Source organism: Ailuropoda melanoleuca, chromosome 1 (assembly GCF_002007445.2).
Source record: "Ailuropoda melanoleuca isolate Jingjing chromosome 1, ASM200744v2, whole genome shotgun sequence".
Taxonomy (NCBI): Eukaryota; Metazoa; Chordata; class Mammalia; order Carnivora; family Ursidae; genus Ailuropoda; species Ailuropoda melanoleuca.
In genome coordinates this window covers 193998254-194015972 of record NC_048218.1, presented here as the reverse complement: position 1 = coordinate 194015972, position 17719 = coordinate 193998254, and the positions used below count along the sequence as shown (strand labels likewise).

The 17719-nt window shown below is 40.9% G+C and overlaps 1 protein-coding gene across 1 annotated transcript in view; it reads right to left on the bottom strand.

Moving 5' to 3' along the window:
• EXOC4 (exocyst complex component 4) overlaps window positions 1-17719 on the bottom strand; it is a 722132-nt gene that overhangs the window by 46219 nt on the left and 658194 nt on the right. Inside the window, exons 16-17 of the mRNA XM_002922628.4 lie at window positions 8882-9060; window positions 6043-6202 (exon numbers count right to left, since the gene is read on the bottom strand). Of these exons, the coding sequence (XP_002922674.1) occupies window positions 6043-6202; window positions 8882-9060 (339 nt within the window). The remainder of the gene's footprint in view (window positions 1-6042; window positions 6203-8881; window positions 9061-17719) is intronic.

Sequence of the window (17719 nt, the reverse complement as noted above, 5' to 3'; positions counted from 1 at the left end):
TTGGAATTGGATTGTCTGTCTTTTTGATGACAGCAATCCTAGTGGGTGTAATGTGATTATCTCATTGTGGTTTTGATTTGCATTTCCCTAATAACATCTTTTCATGTGTGTAACAAGCATCTTTTCATGTGTGTATTAGCCATCTATATATCTTCTTTGGAGAAATGGTCTTTTATATATCACACCAGGAACACACTAATTGCATTTTTGTTTGTTATGAATGCATCAGACCCTACCACAGAATTGAGCAGTGAGAAGCCTGTTCCCAAAGCTTGTTTCTGCACTAGGTAAGCTGTGTAGAGAAGATTAAGGAGTGCAAACCAAAGCACTTCAGCTCTCGTGTCAGGCCTACCAGTGCCCCAATTCTCTGTCCTGAGCTAATTTAATCTACTAGTACCATTTGACAGAGATAAAGACACTCTCCTCTTAAAACACTTGCTTCTGGGACACAGAGCTCTCTCCTGCTATCTTCCCTGCTCCTTCTCAGGTTCATTTGCTGGTTTGTCCTCAGCATGCCAACATCTCAACAGTAGAGTACCTACCCAAGGCCCAATTCTTCGATGGCTTCTCTTTTTTCTCTGCTTCTGTTCTCAATAAGATCTCATCTCTCACTCCATCACATGGCTTTAAATCCCACCTACACACTGATGATTCCCAAACTCCTATTTCCAGCCCAGACCACTTTCCTGAATACAGATTTGTACATTCAGCTCTCTCTTCATGATTTCTATTCAGATGTCTAATGTGCATCTCAAACTTAGTATTTCCAAACCCAAACTCTTGATACTCCCTTTCTATCTGTCCTGTTGCCACCTCCCCAGACTCCAACTGTCTTTCCCAGGGTACGGCTCATTTTCATTGTCAGTAAATCAAAACTCCATCCTTTGAACTGCTCAGAACAAAAACCTTGGAGGTACTGGTTTACTTCCAATCCCTCAGCAAATCCTGTCAGCTCTACTTGTAAAATATACTCTAATCTGACCACTTCTCATCTTCTGCAGTGCCACCATCTTGGTCTGAATCACCACCATCTTTCACCTAGGTTACTGCAGTAGTTTCCTGACAGCTCCTTCTGCTTTTGCTCTTGCCTGCAACCTCCTCTCCCCAAATGTCTACTTACAACATAGTACCCAAGAATGACTCTTTTACAATGTAAGTCACATTATGGCAGTCTTCTGTTCCAAACCATCTGATAGCTTCCTACTTCACTTCAGGTAAAAGCCAATGTTATTGCAAAAGTCTTCAAGATCTGAGCTTCTTAGATGAAACCTATGACCTCATCTCCGACCCTTCCCTTTGCTCATTTACTTCAGCCATACATACTGGCCTCTCTGCTGTTCTTTAAATGCCAAGCGTACTTCTCCCTCTGGCTCTTTCCTCTTGCATGTCTTTTCCTGGGATGCTCTTCCCTTAGATATCCACATGGCTTGTGTCTGGTCTTCCTTTAGGTCTTTCCTCAAATGTTACCATATCACTAAGGGCTTCCATGACCACTTTAAAACTGTGGGTTACCTTTGTTATCCTCTGGCATACTCTCTTCCCCTTCCCATGCCTGATTTTTCACCATAGCATATATCACCATCTGAGATACTGTATATTTTACTTATTTAATAGTCTGTCTTAATTGCCTGAATTACAATACTGTAAATTCAATAAGGGCAGGACCTAAGGAGAATACACACTCAATAAATATCAGTTGAATGAATGAGTAAAAGGATGAGGAAGCTTTCTTATGTGTTAGAACTTCTCCCCTTAACACTTCCTGAATCTAAGCTTTCATTTCCTTATCTTTGTCAGATTTAAGTATGAGAGATACCAGTCTGAAGAAAATCAAAATGAGAAAAAAACTGAGGACTGATGAAGCCTTGAAGAAGGGAAGCTAGAACTAGAGGTGGCAGGAGAGATGTAGGAGAAAGAACTGCAATGGGAGAGACAGATACAAGAGGGAAAATGTGGGGAGTGCAGGAAGAACTAGGAAGAAAACTCTGGACTCATCTACTTGAATAATGTCTTCCCTTAAACTACAAAGATTGTTGGATCCACTTTGGGGATTTCAGTGCCCAGCCAGACTTCTCCTGTGATGCACTGCCTGGACTCCTGGGTTGTTTCAGAGACTCAGGTCTGGAGAAGTGCATGGCAGCACAGGGGAAGATGATTTCTGATGAAAGGAACTGAAAAAGCACACTCATGAAGCCCTTCCATTTTCTAGTTAATCTGCAGTCATTTTCCAGGACAAAGTATCGTCTTGAGTCTGAAAACGTACAGTGGGGTCAAAAGGGTCAAAACCACAGCAGAGATCATTATCATGGGGGACGGGGTTTCTCTGATTCTGGTGATCATACAGGTCATGCTGATCCTTTGTTCACCTGAGATTCATCCTCCTATTGGAGATGAGAGTAAAGGTGTGTAGAAAAAGAGATCGACAGCAATGTCGCAAGTAGAAGATTCAACATAGGGGCGCCTGGGTGGCACAGCGGTTAAGCGTCTGCCTTTGGCTCAGGGCGTGATCCTGGCGTTGTGGGATCGAGGCCCACATCAGGCTCTTCCTCTATGAGCCTGCTTCTTCCTCTCCCATTCCCTGCTTGTGTTCCCTCTCTTGCTGGCTGTCTCTATCTCTGTCAAATAAATAAATAAATAAAGTCTTAAAAAAAAAAAAAAAGAAGATTCAACATAAACGGAATCACTCCGGATTCCTCTGTATTACAGAAAGGGTGTTATATTTTCCACTGGCCAGGGAGGCTATGGCGGTGAAAAACTACGAGAGCCTTGCAACTTCTTGTTAAGTAAGTTTTCTGACACATGGCAACTAGTGATTAATTACTGTGCTAGAAGATAACATTCCTATGGAGATTTGCTGGAAATACATATGCTGCCCATGCTTGATTAGACACTGCTTAAGGAACGCTGAGGCACACTGCAGCAGTCTATTATTTCTGGCTATTTTGGTATCACTGTTATATTTATTTTATATAGCTTCAAATTCAGTGGAATTGATGGAGCCCATTTCATGAAACCTGTCACTACCAAAAACAGGAACAGAAAAAAATAAGGCCATAAAGTGTGTCTATGCATGTTGTATGCATGAGAGCAAGAGCAAATGAAGGAGAAAGAGACAATGAATAGTAGGGAATATATGGTTCCTTTTGGAAAATGCTTTCCGCTCTAGGGAGATGTTGTTCCTTATAAGCCCGTGAGAACACCGACCCATGTCAGCGAATTAAAACTTTCAGGGCATTAAAGACAGATGAAACTTTGTCATTATCCAAGCCCTTCACCAACACCAAAAGAAGTCTTGATTGGATACCTATCCATTCACCCAATACCATGATGAGCACTTATTCTGGTCCAGGCACTGAAAAAACAGAAAGAGTCTCGGTGTCTTGGGACATACAGGTCTAATAAGGAGAGGTCTTCTGAGGGGCACCTGGGTGGCTCAGTTGGTTAAGTGGCCGACTCTTGGTTTCGGCTCAGGTCATAATCTCAGGGTCATGAGATCGAGCCCCACATTGGGCTCCTGGCTTAGTGAGGAGTATGCTTGGGATTCTCTCTCCCTTTCCCTCTGTCCCTCCCTGCTGTACGAGCGCTCTCTTGCTCTAAAATAAATAAATAAATCTTTAAAAAAAAAAAAAGGGGAGGTCTTCTAACCCAAGATTGGATGGACAGAATCATCCAATGTTACATATTTACGCTGCCTATTTCCTTTCATAATCCATTAAGAGTAAAGAGCAATAGTAGCCGTACCTTCCCCACGCCGTCACATTTCAGCCCATGCCCACTGCCTTGGACATCATTCACAAATCCAACTATGAAAGGCATGGCTCAGTTGCCATTCAATTATTTCCTGAAGAAACACTGTTGGCACACAGCCCACTGATGCCAACCTCAATACCGCCCAGTCACCATTTCATTATTGAGATGCTAGTTTTTTAGTACGTGTTCAGGCCCCATACTGTCTGCCAAAACCTGTTAATTTACTTATTTCAGCTAAATAAAAAAAATCATTTAAAAAAGGATGATTGAATTTAAGAATTATATTCCTCAGAGAATTAGTAATGCTTTTCTGTATCCCTCAGGCCTCCATGTTCTTAACTTCCCCTTGTCAATGTTATTATGAATAGACTAATTCAATAATGAGATCATTCCCCATAAGAGCCACCAAATAAATGCAGCATTCAGTCACACCTGGTTTCCCTAATCTGAGCAAAGAAGGCTTTCTACCAAATTTAGCCTAAAATAGGGAATTTAATGAACACACAACACACCCACACATGCACAAAGGAAGAACAAGACTGGGAAGGAGGACAGAGAAACAGAGGAACAGGGTAGCAATGGAACAAATGGAGGGATATATTGGAGAAGAAAAGTTAAAAATGAAGATATGTGGTTATATGCTTTCAAAACAAAGATCCTATCATATATATCTTGATAACTGTCAACCTAATATAATTTTCATCATTTCCATAAGAACTAGGAGGATCGGTAGGGGAAGAAAGGGATAAAGAAAAGGGGGGTAATCCTGAAATGTCTTAAAAATTGTTTTGAATTTTCTGGAACTTTTTGAGGAATCCAAAAATCAAATGAAATGATACAGATGTTAGGCAGGAGAATTCCGGATGACTAAAAACAAATGACTTCCTAGCCATAAAGGAGTTTATGAAATGATTCACCTAGGTACAAACAGCAATAAAACACCAAGAAACCATAATCATCATCTATCCTCTTCAAAACTGTTTTAGCTTTCATTGAAGTACCAAAGGTCTGATGATTTAAGTAAGGTATACAGTGTTGAGACCACATGAAGAGAGAATAAAACCACCTCTCAAATTTGAAAAAGTGCATTATAAAGAAACATTAAAAATTGAGATCAGCAAACTAGGAAAGAGAAAGAGTGCTCTTTAAAAGAAGAGCCTTCAAGGACACGAATGGTGAGCATGGTTGACGACGAGTAACCACTGCCCCCACAGTGAGAACAAGAAGAGAAGAGGAGTTCAACTGGGAAAGAGAGAAGAGATGAGGAAAAGATTCATGGAAACATACACTCAACACATGTTATTTATGAGAGAAAAAAAAAAGGAAAAAATGCTAATGTTTACAAATTTGCAAATGATTAAATAATGTCTAATTTATACCATGGAATATTTGTTCAGGTATTAAAAGTAATATAGTGGACTCTTGAACACTGTGGGAAGGTAGGGGTGCCAACCTCCCACACAGTCACAAATCTGTATATAACTTCTGACTCCCCCAAAACTTAACTATGAATAGCTTACTGTTGGGCAGATGCCATACTGATAATATCGACAGCTGACGAATACACATTTTGTATGTTATATGTATTATACACTGTACTCTTGCAAGAAAGTAAGCTAGAAAAATGAAGATGTTATTAAGAAAATAAGGAAGAGAAAATACATTAATAGTGATGTTCAAAAAAAATCTGCATAGAAGTGGACCTGCACCATTCAAACCCATGTTATTCAAGGATCAACTGTACTTTCAAGGAGTTATTAGTGGCTTTGGGAAAAGTATGTTTTCCAAGAACGTTACTGATATGAGAAAATGCAATTAAACAAATATAAAATTACATTAACACAGTTCCAATTTTGTACAAAGAGAAATTAAATGCATGCAGAGTATGAAAACTCACTTCTATCCATGGCACAGGTACAAGGCCAGGAGAAATTACACCAGATGTCCTAGTCTCCAGATGAAAGGCTTATGAGTCATGTTTATTGATTTTTTTGTATTTTATGCGACATATGCAATGAGCAAATACTGCTTTTAGAACAAGAAAGCTACTGAAGTTTTGAGTAAGAAGAACTTAGGTTAGAGAACAGGAAAACTCCCTGCCTAAGGGAGGTTAAACAGCCAATAGAATTGTAGAGAACTACCTTCTCTAAGATGGATGAACATCTAATTGTTTCATTTTTTTCTTAAATTAACTTCTTAAGTACCAAGAATCCATTTATCTAAGTGATTTTGATAGACAATGGGATCTTGGCTACCTTGGTACAAGGGATCTTGGCTTTGGCTTTGTCCTACCTTGCAAAGTCCAGGTCTGCCTCCCGCGACATGGTGATGTTGGTCAGATTCTGCTGCAGGACAAAGATGTTCCTACACATCTTCTTGATGCCGGACTCACTGATGCGCCTGAAGTACTGGGCACCATTAATGAGGATGCAGGAGATCAGGTGACCCAGGCCTGAGGGGCCAGCGCAGATCAGTGGGGGGAAAAGAGAAGACAGATTAGTACCACCTTGCATGAACTTACACATGAATTTGGAAGGATTTCTCTCTTCACTTCCTTCACAAATTTATATGACCAAAGAAAACATCTCTCTGAGGGCCGCTGCACCCACCGGTCCTACAATAGTTTTGGAGTATTTATACATTGTCCTAATAGTTACAAATGGAGAGGCTTTGTGAACATAACCATTGCTCCAGCACCGCCATATATATATACTTCAAGCCACCATGTCAAGGGCTTAGAAGATATGCCAGGTTATTATAAACTACTGAAGGGCATTGGAACCCTTATTTTTCTGTGCAGAGGTTCTAGAAACAGAGAACACAGGGAAATACAATGATCTGTTTGGTTTCCTCTTCCTCCCCCCCCCCCCACAAAAGACAGGGGTGTACCTTTGGCTCAAAAGTTGATTTGGAACCTGATTAGCAAAAATATGGCAGTAAGAAATTGATGCATGTGGGTTATCATTCTTCACAGCTTCCCGTGGAACTCTAAACCTAGTCTGGCTAGTCACAAGCAGCTCACTATCCTCATGACGTCCCTCTTCTAAAGTCATAGTGCCTCCTTGGTGAAGGTTCGGGGGGAGCTCAGGGCACCTCTTCAGGTTCCATGACTCCCTCTGTCTGCAAAATGAGTTTCCCTTGACTGGGATAAAGGAAGAGAAGGGAGAGGAGGAGAATTCTCTCTTGCCTCAGCTACACTCGTGCAGTGTTGCTTCCAGACCACAAACTCACTTGTACGTGCAACTACTTGAAAGGGAAGTAAAAGGCTTTTTACTCAAAGAAAAAGAAGCACACACATGGATTTTATATCTAAAGCCACTGACTGACGAGAAAAATCTCTGTAGGTCAAATTTGTGTGTGATTTTACTGAGCCCATAACTCTGGGTTTAATTTTGTTTTGCCATGGTAAAATGCAATCGGCCGAAGTGGAGGCAATGAGGGGGTGCAGGGTTTGTAGAGAATAGTAAATAATAATAAATATATTAAATAAGTAAATTTAGGGGCGCCTGGGTGGCTCAGTCGGTTAAGAGTCCTTCTCTTGATCTCAGCTCAGGTCTTGATCTTAGGGTTGGGAGTTCAAGCCCCGTGTTGAGCTCCACGCTGGGCATGGAGCCCACTTAAAAAAAAAAAGTAAATTTATATGATAGATACACATATAAATTATAATAAGTAAAAATAAAACCCAGTAGAAGTTGTCTGTTTTATATTATTACTACACACTGGAAACTTCAAGTAATATCTGTGATAAAATGCTCCTTTCTGCCACACCGAAGAAGACTGAGACCCTGTCACCCCCATTCCTCACCCCTTGGGAAATTCTGTTTTATGCCTTTTGAATTTAGAAAGTGATATCACAGAGAAATAGCTAGAGCTTTTTAAACAGAAGGTCTCCAATTTATGATGTCTTCATCTCTATTCCGCGTCAGAGTGTTACACCCATATTTTAAGAAGATGTTGCTACTCATGGGGATTAGAAATCTCTGGGCAAAATGGGAGGGGAAGTCTGGGAGCTGTGAATGTTGATACACAAGAAGAGACACAGTCAAGAGCAAGGAGGAAACTGTGTAGTGAGCAAGGAGTGACTTCTCAGATGGGCACTATGGCTCCAAGCTCCAGAGGACTGTTGTGGTCCCCAAATTCTCAGTGTCATGGAGAGAACAGCTAACCTTTTAATCACTAAAGCTTTTTGGCTCAAGTCTTTTAGGGATAGTTCCTTTCAGAACATATCTCCATCTTTACGATATAATTCAATGGAAAAATGGGATTTTCAGTTTTTTGGTCCAAATTTGCTGGGACATAACTGTTTCATAAAGCAAGCAATGCCCAAGCATTTCTTTCCAATCTCCAGGTTCTACAATCCTTTGCACAATGCACTTTCTTAATTGTTTTAAATAACATTGCCTTAATTCTGAGAGACACCATAGATACTTCTGGCACCCAGGCCTACATACAAATAAACCAAAATAAGAAAGAAGGGAATATAGTTTGAAGTCCTAAAAGTCCTCCCCATGGGAGGAATTCAGCATGAAAAATTATTTGGCTGGCATCGCATATTTCAAAATGTTGAAGGTAAATGCCTTTAGATGGAACTGTCTTTCGTGTCCTTCCTTGCCTGCCTGCCCCACGGCATTTATGAATGCAGCCTTCCTAAAATCTCTGCTGATCAGAGGTTTCTGTTCTTTTCAGACAATAGTGCACTCTTTGAGAGAAAACTTCCCTTTCCACTGATAATTTTGGTCAATGAGAGATCTATTTTTAGAGTCCTCTTCTCATTCTATGTGTGCTTCTTTTTCTTTTATGAGCTTCTCTTGAGGTAACTCATGGTCCACTCTACATATTTACCCAACTCTCATGAGTGGCATGTCAGGGAGGCAGCCAGGCTGCCATCTGCCTTATGTTGGATTAAATCTTATCAACCAGGAGCAGATGGCAGCCATATTGTTGTCTACCTAGCCATACACAGAGAGATCAGGTATTGCAGCTTTAATCCAAAAACAAAAACCAAACCAAAACAAAACTCAAAACAACTACAAATTGTAAACTTCAATAGTAGAGAAAAAACAAAAAAAACCCCAAAACCCCTTCACCCTTCCTTCCTCCCCCAATCCTAGGGACACAGGCAGGGTCTGACCTTCAAATATATATTGGAACTTGTGCTGCTGAAGGCTGGCACTCATGGCCTCTTCGATGGCGCTGATGTCTTTGTTGAGCTTGACCACCAGAGGGTCATAATCCATACTTTCCACATTAGCCACGATGGCATAGTTCCCCTCCTTTGCAAGAGGGATGAGATAGTGGAAACAGTGAACCCTGAAAAAGGTAAAGATGCAGACAGCAATTAGTAATACATTTTCTTGATGAAAACAATAATCTTCTTGGGACAGACCACCCAAATATTTAAAGCAGGAGTGGCCCTATAAATATTTACGTCCCCCTCCGCTTGTTCACTGGAAAGCCATCTAAAGAAGAAGTGAGTGACCTGGAGGAAGTCGGCTGCTGTGATCCTCGCTTGCTTAATCCAAACATTGGGGGTGAGGAATAAATGAGCTCTAACATTCCCTTCAAAGACCGGACTATATGCCTAGTGTGAAAAGCATTCTATCTTTCAACAGATACAGCTGTAGCAAAAATGAGAGGCGCAGGTCACAGAGCTCAAAAGAGTTGGCTTTGGAACGAGACTACTTTGGTTTCAGTTCCCAATCCCAACATCTGCTGGCTGTGTGACTTGAGGCGAGTTACTCTCTCTACGTCTCGGTTTCCTTATCTGTGCACCTGGGATGACAAAGCTTACCTCATCAGGCGCTCTGGGGAGCTCCTGAACATCACGCATGCGGCACAGGCCCGACTCAGAGCAAGTGCTCAGCAGGTGCTGGCTATCATCACCATCACTACGATTAATCTGTTACTTCAAACACTAAAATACATTTACTTATTTATTTAAAAATAAAATTGTCCTGGGTCTTGGGAATGTGAGACATAATTTGTGCCCTGAAAGACTCCACAGCTTAGTGGGGCAGACCAAGGAAAAAAAAAAAAAAGACCAAAAGAAGGCAGTGTCTCACTCAGAAGGACATGTACCAGAGCACTATGAAGTCTGCCAGGGGGTGTCAGGAAAGGTTCACAACATAGAGTGACACTTAAATAAGATGATCTGAATAAGCTTGAGAAAGGAGGACATTCCTGTGTTGACATGGCCTGAGTCATTCTGACCATGCATATACTTCCTAGGTTCTTTTTGGGAGTTATTGGTAACTGCCAAAGACGTCTGAGATGGGTAAGGATTGGCTACTCCATAACCTTGGTGTAAAGCTGTAACAAAAGTTTCAGTCCAAATAATTCTACCACACATATAGGCATTTTTAAAAAAGAAAAACAAAATCCTCCATCCACTGGCAGACACACTTCACACAGGCTGTACTATAAACTCAGTGAAGTCTTTATTATCATTTTTAGTGCTCTGTCTGATCGTGCCATGGAAGTTCAGTAGAGTTAGACAGGAAGACATTCAGAGTCAAAACTCTGTTACCCTTATAGTCTGCGTGACGTAACAGGAAATATTCCTAAACAAAAGGCTGCAAAAGCCCTGGGCATTATCCCTAATGATGTATCTTCAGGCTTGACCATCATCTTTCTTTTTTTAAGTAAGGTTCATTGAGAAATAATTTATAAACAGTAAAATTCACCCAGTGTACAGTTCTATGAGCTTTGACAAATCCACGCAGTTGCATAATCACCACTATAATCAAGTTATAGGACAACAGCATCACCCCCAGAATTCCCTTGAGCCCCCTTGCAGTCAACCTCTACCCCCACCCCAAGGATCTGGCAACCACAGACCTATAGATGCTTCCTATAGTTTTGTGTTGTCCGGAGTGCCATATAAATGGAATCATAGAATATGTAGCTTTTGGAGTTTGGCTTCTTTTGCTCTGCTTAAAGCATTTGTGATTTATTCATGTTGTGTTTGTTCCTTGTTACTGCTGGGCACATTCCCGCTCTGTGGAGATACTACAATGTAACCATTCACCAGTTGACATCTGGGTTGTTTCTAGTTTTGGGTGATTTAAATAAAGCTTCTTCATGTATAGGTTTTTGTGTAAATATAAATTTTCATTTGTCATGGGTAAATAGTAGAAGTGGAATTGCTGGGTCATATAGTAAGTACTTTTTAATTTTATGAGAAAACTGTCAAACTGTTTTCCAAAGGAGCTATGCCATTTTGTTTTCCTATCTGCAACGTACAAGAGTTCTGGTTGCTCCGCATCCTCACCAGCACTTACTGTTGTCAGTTTTTCTTAAAGGTTTTTTTTTAAAATTCATTTTTAGAGAGAGAGAGAGAGCGCAAGGGGAGAAGCTGAGGGGGAAGGAGAGGTATAAACAGACTCCAAGCTGAGCATGGAGCCCAATGCAGGGCTCGATCTCATGACCCTGAGATCACAATCTGAGCCGAAATCAAGAGTTGGATGCTTAACTGACTGAGCCACACAGGTGCCCCCAAACTGTAAGACATCTTAAGCACACATCACGATTTGACTTGATACACATATATCTTATGGAAAGATTCCCCCAATCTGTTAATTAACACGTCCGTCACATATTTATCCTTTCTTTTAAAAATGAGAACATTTAAGTTCTATTCTTAGCATCTCAGCAAATTTCAATGATACGATATAGTGTTACCAACCAAAGTCACCATGTTTTACATTAGATTCTGAGGCCTTACTCAAATCTTGAAGCTGAAAGTTTGTACCCTTATCAACCTCTATTTCTCTCAACCACCAGCAACTACTTTTCTATTCTGTGTTTCTATGATTTTTACTATTTTTTAACATTCCGCGTATAAGTAATATCATGCAGTATTTGTTTTCCTTTGTCAGACTTACTTCACTTAGAATAAAGCCTTCAAGTGTTGCTTGTCTTTTCATCTTAGTGATGTCTTTTAAAGAATGGTTTTTAATTTTGATGAACTTCAATTTATCAGATTTTTCTTTTATGGATGGTGTTCTTGGGGTCATAAGTAAGAAATCTTGGCCTAAATGAAGTCACAAAGATTTTTTTTTCCTAAGTTTTCTCATAGAAGTTTTATAGTTTTAGGTTTTATATTTAGATTGATGATCGATTTTCTTAAATCTTTTTTTTTTTTTTAAAGATTTTATTTATTTGTTTGAGAGAAAGAGGCAGTAGAGAGGGGCAGACTCTTTGCTGAGCAGGAAGCCTGACTCAGAGCTTGATCCAGGACCCTGAGATCATGACCTGAGCTGAAGGCAGACACTTATAACTGACTGAGCCACCCAGGTGCCCTGATCCCTTTTGAGCTAAGTTTTGTATAGGATGTGTTATATTCTTACAACCTGCTTATGCAGGGGTATCTAAAGATCTGGACTACCAGCTCATTTTCATTATGGGTGATCATCTAACAGCTGCATCAATTAATGACTAATTTTGCCAATAAAAATTCATACTGGCATTCCTGTGCTAATTGGCAAGGTGTATACTGTTAATCAAGATACCAGTAACTGCGCTGGTGGCAGCTCCCTCTGGAATGTGACCTTTCTGATATGAAAACTGACCAATCCTGGAGTGGGATTCATGATTAGGGAAACTGATTGCTACTGCGGTTGAAATTTAAACTGAGTAACTCTTAGCTGAAAATAAAATCAAGCCATCAATGCTGAAGTATTTTCACAGTAAATTACAGATGACATAACTCCAGACAATGGGAAGACCATGTACAAAGGCATAAGGGTGTGAATGAGGACTGGTTTTCAGGAATGACAAGTGGTTCCTTTTGGTACACAGATCACATGTGAAGACAGAGGTGTGAGGTGAGCGTGGGGAGACGGGCAGGAGGCAGGTCATCATCAGCTTTGGAGGCCATCTATGGACTCTGGATTTTTTGTTTGTTTGTTTTGTTTTTGTTTGTTTGATTTTATACTTTTTTAAAATGTTTTTTTATTATATTATGTTAGTCACCATACAGTACATCCCTGGTTTCTGATGTAAAGTTCGATGATTCATTAGTTGCGTATAACACCCAGTGCACCATGCAATACGTGCCCTCCTTACTACCCATCACCAGTCTATCCCATTCCCCCAACCCCCTCCCCTCTGAAGCCCTCAGTTTGTTTCTCAGAGTCCATAGTCTCTCATGCTTCATTCCCCCTTCTGATTACCCCCCTTTCTTTAACGCTTTCTTCTCCTACTGATCTTTACGGACTCTGGATTTTATCTGAGAAGCCATAGAGAGCCCTAGGAGGATCTTAAGAGGTGAAATGATAGAATCAGATACGAGCTTTGGCATGGTCACTCTGGCACAGTATAAAGGGTGGACTGATGGTGAAGAATGGGAGCAATTCAAAGTAGAGAGACTGGGACATTCTCAGGAGTTGGAGGCGAGAGCTTATGAGATCCTGACGTGAGTGGCACAGAAGAGAAGGAAGACTGTTTTAAGGTACTGTCTTCCTCTCCCAAAATGGTGAGAGATGAAAAGGAAATTAAAAAAGTCACTGGCAAATGTCAAATTCAAAAAGTGTTTTCTTTTCTTCAGATTCTGGCATGTTGTTGCTGACCTTAACAAGACTTTGGCATGAAGGGTTTCTGCAAATATTGCTGATTACACAGCAGGATGGGTGATTTTCAGAAAGTGCACACTTCAGATCTCAACGGTGACAGGCGGTTGCTGTGGAACCCACTTAGAGCCCTCCCAATGGTGAGAGAAATCAGCTGATAAAGGTGACATTCCTGGCATCTTGGACTCAAATGGCAACTTAATTTTCTTCTTCTAAAGTTCAAATAGGAAAAAAAAAAAAAAACCCAACCCTCAACAGTTTTTAATGGTCTCACCATGTCTTTCATCTCTTGGGAGTGTCATTTGCCTTATGCTTCAAATGTACAAAGGGGTTACACGTTGGTTAAATGTGACCTACAGTGACATGGGTAAAATGTCAAATACTCTTTGGATTGGTCCTTCGACATAGAACCTACTGGATTTGAGAACACTTTCTGGTTTGAACTATAACAACGTCACAGAAAAATATGGGCTACGGATATGATGGTATTTCAATGAATAAGATAAATTTTTGTCATTTGAAATTGTTCTGGACTTCTTGCTAGCATTTCCCACTACTTTTTCCCCATTCATTTCTTTGTCTATCTGTGCCATCTTATTCCAGTGGCTTCTGGGATAAAAGCACCAGAGACAGTACCTAACCAGCCACTTCTTCATGGCACCTGCTCCTAAATGACAGGGCCTAAGTTCTAATGCTCTTTTATGGCAGGATGGGAACAAAACAACCACTAGGAGATTATGGTGGCAAGGATGCTTGTCCTTGTCAAGGAGGCCATGCAAGCCTCCGTAGTTCTTACCTACACGTAGCGGATCACTGGGTGAAAACAGAGTCTCCAAGCCCATTCATTTCCTTTAAAGAGCAACAGATTTTGTTTGGACAGACGGCACTTATTTTGTCTGGGTTTGATTTCAAACCAGCTAATTCTCAAGAAGCATTCAGGTTTTTATTGAGCACCTATACTGGAGCAGGACCGTTCCCGGTTCTGGGGCCAGAGGAGTAAACAAGGCACGCCTGATTCCTGCCTTCCAGGGGCCAACAGTCCCTCCACCAACCCCCACTGTGGACACGGGGGTGCACGGCACTCTCCTGCCTTTAGCATTATTACAGTACAGTGCACTGATATGCTAGTGATGCGCTTTGTTCATTTTGTATTACCAACTGTATGAACACACACACACACACACACGCTTGTTACTGTGACAAGGAATGAATGAAGTATGTCAATATTCATTTCCCGAGCCATCCATGGAGCTCTCTGCCTTGTTCTAACTACCATACTTTAAAAGGAACAAAGACAGTACGCAGCATATTCGTAAGAAAGCAAACTGAATGTTGAAACTGCGTGATATGAGAAGGTGAGGGAATTTAATTTAGGAACAATAAACATGTTTGGTGCTTTTAGCAGAAGTCAAGGGAAGAAAATTCTGCATCCAGGACTCTAAAACTCAGTGCTCTTTGTTACTCATTCTTACAACGACCTTTTTCTGTTTTTAAATGACTCTTGAAGGAGATACAGCAATGGGTGTTATCACAGTGAATGGTTTTTCGTGAAGTTAATAAATAATGACTAAAGTACATTGAACGTTAAGAATAGTATTGTCATGACATACACACAAAAAAAGGGCAGAATAGAGGTTAAGGATTTAAAAGACTTACTCAAACGTGTTGAAGATCTCCCACTGGGAATTAACTACACTACAACAGGCTACTTCTGAATGTGGAACACTCTGTGTTCCCAACACAATCAATAGTGTAAATTCCAGGAGCTGTGATAGTAATTAATTTGATGTTCCCTTGCTTTTCTGTGCAACCCGGGTAACAGAGGCATCAGAATGTTACTGATTTTCGTTTTTGTTTCTGTCTGTTTCATTTATCTATTCAGAGAAACCACCTGATTTATTTCACTGTCAGCTTGTAAGTAAATAGAAAACAAATCTAAAAATTATCATAAAACCAATCAGAACACATAGAGGAAGAGGCTTTCTTTCTGGACAGCTGCATGTAAGAAATATGGTCAGAAACGAGGCTGGGTAAAACATTTCAAACCTGCAATACTTCTTCTCGTACTCCACTCACAAGGTGCTCACAAGCAATTAAAGAAATAACTCATTGGACAAGATAATGAAGAATGAAAAGAGCACGAGGCATTCACGAGAAATGACATCCACAATACATTAACAATTACGCTTTGCCTGAGCTCACCTCAAAGATAACCAAGTTCTAACTGGAGTCCAGACATATGAACCCAAATCCTATTTACATTTTTAAAACCTCAATCTAGTAAAGACTCCAAACGAAACAACAAAATGCTCTATGAACTCTAATAATGGGTCATGGTAATACAGAAGATGTGTTACTAGACGCTTTCTGATCTCGAATTTTCTGATCGTGAAGTTCCGAAAGTCTGTATCTGTCTGACATTGTTACCTAGAGGTCTACTAAGCACCACAAATGAACTGTCTCCAAGATGGAAGTCTTGATTTTCACCCCTCCCCCAACCTTTCTCCTCCCTCAGACTTTCTCCCCCCAGTTAATTGCCCTGGCACCCACAGAGTTACCCTGGCCCCAAAGCTGGTAGTTTTCCCCGAGTGTTTTCTTTCGCTGCCACCAGCCCCTGCACCCAGTCCAACGGATCACACCTTTCATCAGCTATACTTTGGGAATATACCTCAAACCAATGCTTCTCTCGCCTCTGCCTCGGCCACTCTGGTGCTCATAACTGGTCTCAATGGTCACTAGGCTTCCGTTCATATGTCCTCTTACAATTCCTTTTCCAAACAACAGCTGAAGTGCTCTTATAAAAGTGAAAATGGGGAGCGTCTGGGTAGCTCAGTTGGTTAAGCATCTGCCTTCGACGCGGGTCATGATCCCAGGGTCCTGGGATGGAGCCCTGCATTGGGCAGCTAAGCAGGGAGTCTGCTTCTCCCTCTCCCTCTGCCTGCTGCTCCCCCTGCTTGTGCTCTCTTTCTCTCTGTCAAATAAATGAATAAAATCTTAAAAAAAATGAATATGAATGAATGAGTGAATAAAGGGATGAAGCTCTCTCCTTGCTTAAAAACTTTCTATGTCTTCTCGATGCCCTTAGAATGAAATCTGAACCAGTCACTTGGTCTGCAGGACATGATAACATGCCAGGCTTTGCGAGCACAAATGGTCAAGCACCAGCCTGCCTCTTCCCTTATCCTTGCACGCCTCACCTCCTTGTTCACAGTGCTCCAGGCACCCTGACTCTTCATTCCTCAACACTGTCAAGCTTGACTGTCTCGGGACCTTGGAATGTTGCCCTCTCTGAAATTCTCTTCTCCTAGGTCTTTGTACACATGGTTCCTTTTTGCTACCATGTCACATTTTCTTTGACCACACCATCTAAAAACCAAAAAAGCCAATACCCCTTTGTAGTCAACCCCAGCTACTCTCTGCCATGTCCAGAATGACAGCACTAGCCACGTGTGGCTATTGAGCACTTGACATGTGACCGGTCTGAATTTCAATGTGCTGTAAGTGTAAAATACGCATTTTTTTAATTAAAGATTTTATTTATTTATTTGACAGAGAGAGACACAGTGAGAGAGGGAACATAAGCAGGGGGAGTGGGAGAGGGAGAAGCAGGCTTCCCGCCGAGCAGGGAGCCTGATGCGGGGCTCGATCTCAGAACGCTGGGATCATGACAGAGCCGAAGGCAGACGTTTAACGACTGAGCCACCCATGCACCCCTAAAATATGCAGATTTGAAAGGCTTAGTACACAAAAAATGCAAAATAGCTCATCAATGATTTTTACATTAGTTACATGCTAAAATGATAATATTTTGGATATACTGGGTTAGATAAAATATATCATAATTATGAGTGATTTTTTTCATTGCTGTATCCCAATTCCTACCACACTGCCTGGTACAAAGAGGGCACTCAGTAAATGTTTATTGAGTGAACAAATGATTGAAAACTTCCCAGTCTTTTCTTTCTACCATTTCCATAGGTGTGATAAGAGAGGTCACCAAAGCTAAGAATGTTCTACTGGGGAAGGAACAAGAGTCCAAGAATATGGCATCTTTGCAACTCTTGTCCTGAATTATCTAACGTAATCTCTTCTTGGGTCTTAAGTTCTTGGAGGAAGGGGTCAAGGCTCTTGCATCTGTGTACCCCCTTATTGATTAGCAGAGGACGTTCGTAAAAATGTCAGTAACAATAAAGTCATCATAATCACAAAACTACCACATTTTGACCATTTATTTTGTGGCAGGCACTGTACTAATTATTATTTCATTTACAAACTCTGTAAGTTAGGAATTATTGTTTTATTTTTACGATGAGAAAGGAGGATCAGTGAAGGTGGATTAACTGACTTAAGGTGGCCTAGCTAGCTGGTAGAGACGTTCAAATCCAGATCATTCTGATGTC